The sequence below is a fragment of the Cupressus sempervirens genome, chromosome 5, assembly GCF_028749045.1.
Source record: "Cupressus sempervirens isolate cs-2001-9-10 chromosome 5, ASM2874904v1, whole genome shotgun sequence".
In the NCBI taxonomy this organism is placed as follows: Eukaryota; Viridiplantae; Streptophyta; class Pinopsida; order Cupressales; family Cupressaceae; genus Cupressus; species Cupressus sempervirens.
The window spans coordinates 247,228,451-247,232,841 of record NC_143122.1 but is presented as its reverse complement, the minus strand read 5'-3'; the positions used below and the strand labels follow the sequence as shown (position 1 = coordinate 247,232,841).

At 37.8% G+C, this 4,391-nt stretch overlaps 1 protein-coding gene across 2 annotated transcripts; it reads right to left on the bottom strand.

Annotated features, from left to right (window-relative positions):
• Positions 1-3,069: 3,069 nt before the first annotated feature.
• LOC149555454 (endochitinase CH25-like) lies at positions 3,070-3,840 on the bottom strand. Of its 2 annotated transcripts, none has more exons than XM_089833631.1 (2): positions 3,723-3,840; positions 3,070-3,552 (listed from the first exon to the last, which is right to left on the bottom strand). In XM_089833631.1, exons 1-2 carry the CDS (start codon positions 3,819-3,821, stop codon positions 3,271-3,273), a joined length of 381 nt encoding a protein of 126 aa, XP_089689757.1. In that variant the 5' UTR covers positions 3,822-3,840; the 3' UTR covers positions 3,070-3,270. The 2 variants fall into 2 exon arrangements, with proteins under 2 accessions (XP_089689757.1, XP_089689758.1); XM_089833632.1 differs by having other exon boundaries at positions 3,694-3,824.
• Positions 3,841-4,391: the final 551 nt, after the last annotated feature.

Here is a 4,391-nt window from a genome sequence, read left to right as displayed (position 1 = left end):
GAAGTTATAAGTTTTTTGAAGTATAAAACTGGTATCAGTTAGATAATTGTGAGATAACACCCAACTGATCCTTCAACCTTTTTTTACTCCGAGGTCATACCTCGTTCTTTTGGCTATTATCTAATAGTTCAAAAAAAAGAACAAAAAGTATGTGCTTAATTTAATGAAAACAATTATTTAAATTAACTTAAAGACAATAAAATGATTGTTTTAGCATAATAAAACATTTAATTCCCATATATAATGCTTATTAAAATTTAATCCAATACTAATGGGGTTCAAATTCAAGTTTAATTTGAATGCCCCTTCTAAAGGGTCAATTTGGATCTATGACGTGCCATTTGTGTAATAAAGATATTATTGAAGAATATGATGTAAATGACCTCAAAGAAATTCAAGCATCACCCATATCCCCCGTGGGCTAATCTTACATGCATTACCATTCACTGAGGTGGAATTAAACCATGTTTATACACTTTCTATTTTTCTGATGAATAGTCATTTTCTATTAATAAAATATACTAAGAATACAATTCACAAAAAAGGGGCCAAGGGATACAAGATCACGCCACAAAAGAGTTCACACGGTCGAAGCTGGACTTAAAAACATGGCCTCAGCCAGTAACAATAACTATTCATCAAAAAATAAAAAAGAATAAACCACCTCAGGCTGCCAAGGTAGTACCAGCCGAAGGAGGAGGATCATCTTTATCAAAACATCCTCACATATCAGTGGGATTGTGGGGCAAACTATGAATAGTCCAGCCATCATCAGTAGTAGTAGGATTAGGGGCAGCCTCTGCATCCTTAACCTCTAGCCGCGAAGGAGAAATCATCAAAGCCAAGTGAGGAAATTTCGTAGAATGCACCTGCCGAGGCCCAAGGGGCGGAGCCAAGGACCAGCCTAAACCAATGAGAGGTGGGGAAGTAGAGTGGCACCTCCATTTGCCATCACCACCACTAGGAGAGCAGTGGTGGGAAGCTTGGGAGTATGGCATGTGCAAGTGGTGGCCTGAGGACTGGCGGCGAGAACGACGGCCACAACGCCTAGACGCATCAGTTGAGGCATCTAGAGGAACTCTGGCAATGGTACAAGGAGCATTGCCCTAGTGATTTAACAATTCCTATAAGTGAGCAACTTCTAGGAAAACTTTATTAGCTTGCACTTGGATCTACATAATCACATTGTTACAAATGCATGCTTTAGTGTACATATGAATGTTAAAATCCAAAAAATTGTGAGTGAACAGAACAACATTCCTATCTTTCCAAATCTAAGTGAATTTCTGAAGAATTCTGCCGGAATCACCCAATAGGATCATGTGCCATGAAAATGGTTCAGGCCTAAAAGGCTTGAAAAAATCATGAATCCAGTGCCAATAATTTTGAGCATGCTTACAAAACCAGAAAATATGCAAAATGGAATCAAGCTGAGCATAGAAGGGGCATCTAGGATCAAGAACCCTAATGTGCTTGAGCCAAGGCCCCAGGGGAAGACCTTGGAAGGTAAGGCACCAAGCAAAGTGGGCAATCTTGGGTTTTGTAATAGCACCCTATATGGTGTCAAAATGTTTTCTCCATTGAGAAAGCAAAGATTGCAAATGCCATTGCTGGTTAAGCATGTCAACCATCGAAAGATAGGGCGAGAGCCATCGATACCCTATATTGGGCTTATAATTGGCAAATGGAGTGGTAGGATACCACTTCCAATCATGCCACCATTTGAACTAGGTGCACAGGGATGGAAGATAGCAGAAGGTCAAAAGTCTATTGATTCGAATTGACAAGGTGGTACTGAACTTGCATATCTTCCCATGACCTTAAACTCATGGTGGCTCTTGAAAAGAGATCCTTAGGAGTTCAGATGCCATGTTTGAAAAAACATAGAGCACTGGCACCTTGAATCTTGGCGAGAGGAGTACCCCAAATTGCAAACAGGGGAGACCACCAAATGTTTTTTTGATCCAAGGAAATCCCATTGCGAAACTCATCTACAGCCCAACGAAGCCACGACTTAAGAGCTTCCCAGGCTTTCCAGATACTCTTAATAATAAATGAGCCTTGAATGGTCACTGGTTCACGGTCACTGGTTCACGAATGATGAGAAGGGTTTGAAAACCAATCCCCTTCCACCTAGGCCTGTTAACAGGGAAGCCAGAAGAAATGCAGTGCCTTTCCAAAATCTTCTAGGCTTCGTCCCCAGAGATAGCTCGGATAATCCATTTTGCACAGAGATCAAGGCCTTGTTTCCGAGTGGAAAGCAAGCCAAGACCACCAGACTCCCTTGGGAGACAACAAAAATTCCAAGCAACTCTGTGAAAACCATGATGGTCAAAACCAGAAGCCCAAAGAAAATCTCTGAGCAAATGTTCCAGCTTGAGATAGGAAGCTTTGGATGGCACCCAATAGGAAGAATAGTAGACATGAGTGGCAGCCAAAATCTTAGAACAAATTTGGAACTTACCAGCAAGAGAAAGCGGCTTGGTGATCCAATAGTCGAGCTTTTTGCTAATCTTAGCAAGCTAATTTTCATTTCACTCCTCAACATCAACATATTTTAGACAAAGCTGCTAATCTTCTGGGACAATGGTGTCATGCATCAATTTCAAAGGCGACGTAAGACAAATACCCCTTTATGGACAAGACTAATAAATGTAAAATCAAGGAAGTTTTATTTTTATAAACTTAATTCAGAAGGTTCTAAGGCAGTTTGTAATCACAGAGATTTTGTTATCCATTGTTAGATTTTTGAACTCAAATTGTTAGATTTTTGAACTCAAATTGTGAGCAGTATAAACCTAGCACTAATCAAAATATTTGAAACAGTATAGCCTCTATCTACAAATTAACAATTTGGATATTTATGATGGGAGTTGTTTAACAAATTAAATTAATCATTTCTGTTTATAATTTACCTATATATTTGTAAGTAATTATACATTATATTGGTTAAATTGTTATGTTGGTCGTCTTATTATCAAAGATCAAAACTCACTTTGAAACAAGGTCTTCATTTTTTACCTTACTATTCATAACTCTAGATATGAAGAAATCAGTAAACTCAACAAGTGTTAAACGACAATATATATTATTATGTTTGACATTAAATACACACAGTAGATGAAAGGAAGGCACACGGAAAGAAGTTTTTATTTAGCAACTGGGCTCCATTCATTGAGCACCGAGATGCATACATGGCACTATTCAGCTATGTCAAGAGCCACTATATATATCTTTATATATATACAGAGGGATATATATATAGAAACCCTAATTATTGTGAGTAGAAGTGAGGTTTTTTCCAGTGAGAGTGTAAGAGGTAACTTCAGTAACGCCTCGCCAACACTGAGCAAGGCACTTTCCTTTGGAACAGTAAGCCGCACCGCTCCCACACCAGTTATAGATGCTGCAGCATCTCCCACTGTTGCAGAAGAAGTTCCCTTTTGGACTGCATGTTGGATCCCCCATCACCATAGGAAGCCCAATATTACATACCAAAAACATTAGTATTACCAGTAAGCCTGCCACGGTTGATTTGTACTGACCCATCTTCTGCATTGATACAAACAATAAACATAAATTATGAAATGTAAGGACACAATGAATAGCTAGGACTAATCATAGTCTAAGTATTCAAACTGAAATAAGAGAAGAATTCTTTCGAATGATCTATATTCTAATGCTGTAACATACAAAAACAACAGAGCTGTGTAAGAGCATACGCCGAATAGAAGTATACAAACAATGCTGCTTTCTTTGTGGTATATGCTGGATTGGCAATGAGAAAGAGTAATGAGCATGGGATAAAGAGTAATGAGCATGGGATCTATTTATAGTGAGAAATCTTAGACATTAGATGAATAAATTTGCCTTATCTTCTCTACTTTTTCTGAAGATTTAATAATCATACCATTGACTGTTTAGTCTTGCCGTTAGAATTTTATGACAGTTTATTGAAATTTGGTACTCATTGACACGTTTATTAATGGGAACAACAATCTCGATGAAATTTGATGATGTGCCATAACTCAAACACAGCTTATTCACTCCTTGTTGTGGAAAGGGTGACACTAAGTCCACATTTCTACCGACTTCCGATTAAAAAATAGAGGACAATAACTCTTCCTTGTCCACATTTGATTGAGAAGTCTAGTACAGTTCGTCACCCTTTAAGCACATCCAAGCGAACAATATATTTGTTAATAGACTCGGCTACTCAGAGATAAGGACTGCAATAAATGAAGAAATCTTATCCTCATCCTATTGATTTTCAAGTGAATTAATTATAAATGAGTATATTTTAATAATGTACAAGAGACTCTTTTTCTTCTTTTTCACTTTTGTTCATCAAATTATGAATCGCTATATATGACTTGTATGAGCTTTTTTTT

What these genes read in the sequence shown, in the direction of transcription:
- LOC149555454 (XM_089833631.1), bottom strand. Translation starts at nt 3,821, where the DNA reads ATGCTCATTACTCTTTATCCCATGCTCATTACTCTTTCTCATTGCCAA. An exon ending in TTTGTATACTTCTATTCGGC is followed by an intron (nt 3,553 to 3,722) that starts GTATGCTCTTAC and finishes GTATCAATGCAG; the next exon opens with AAGATGGGTCAGTACAAATC.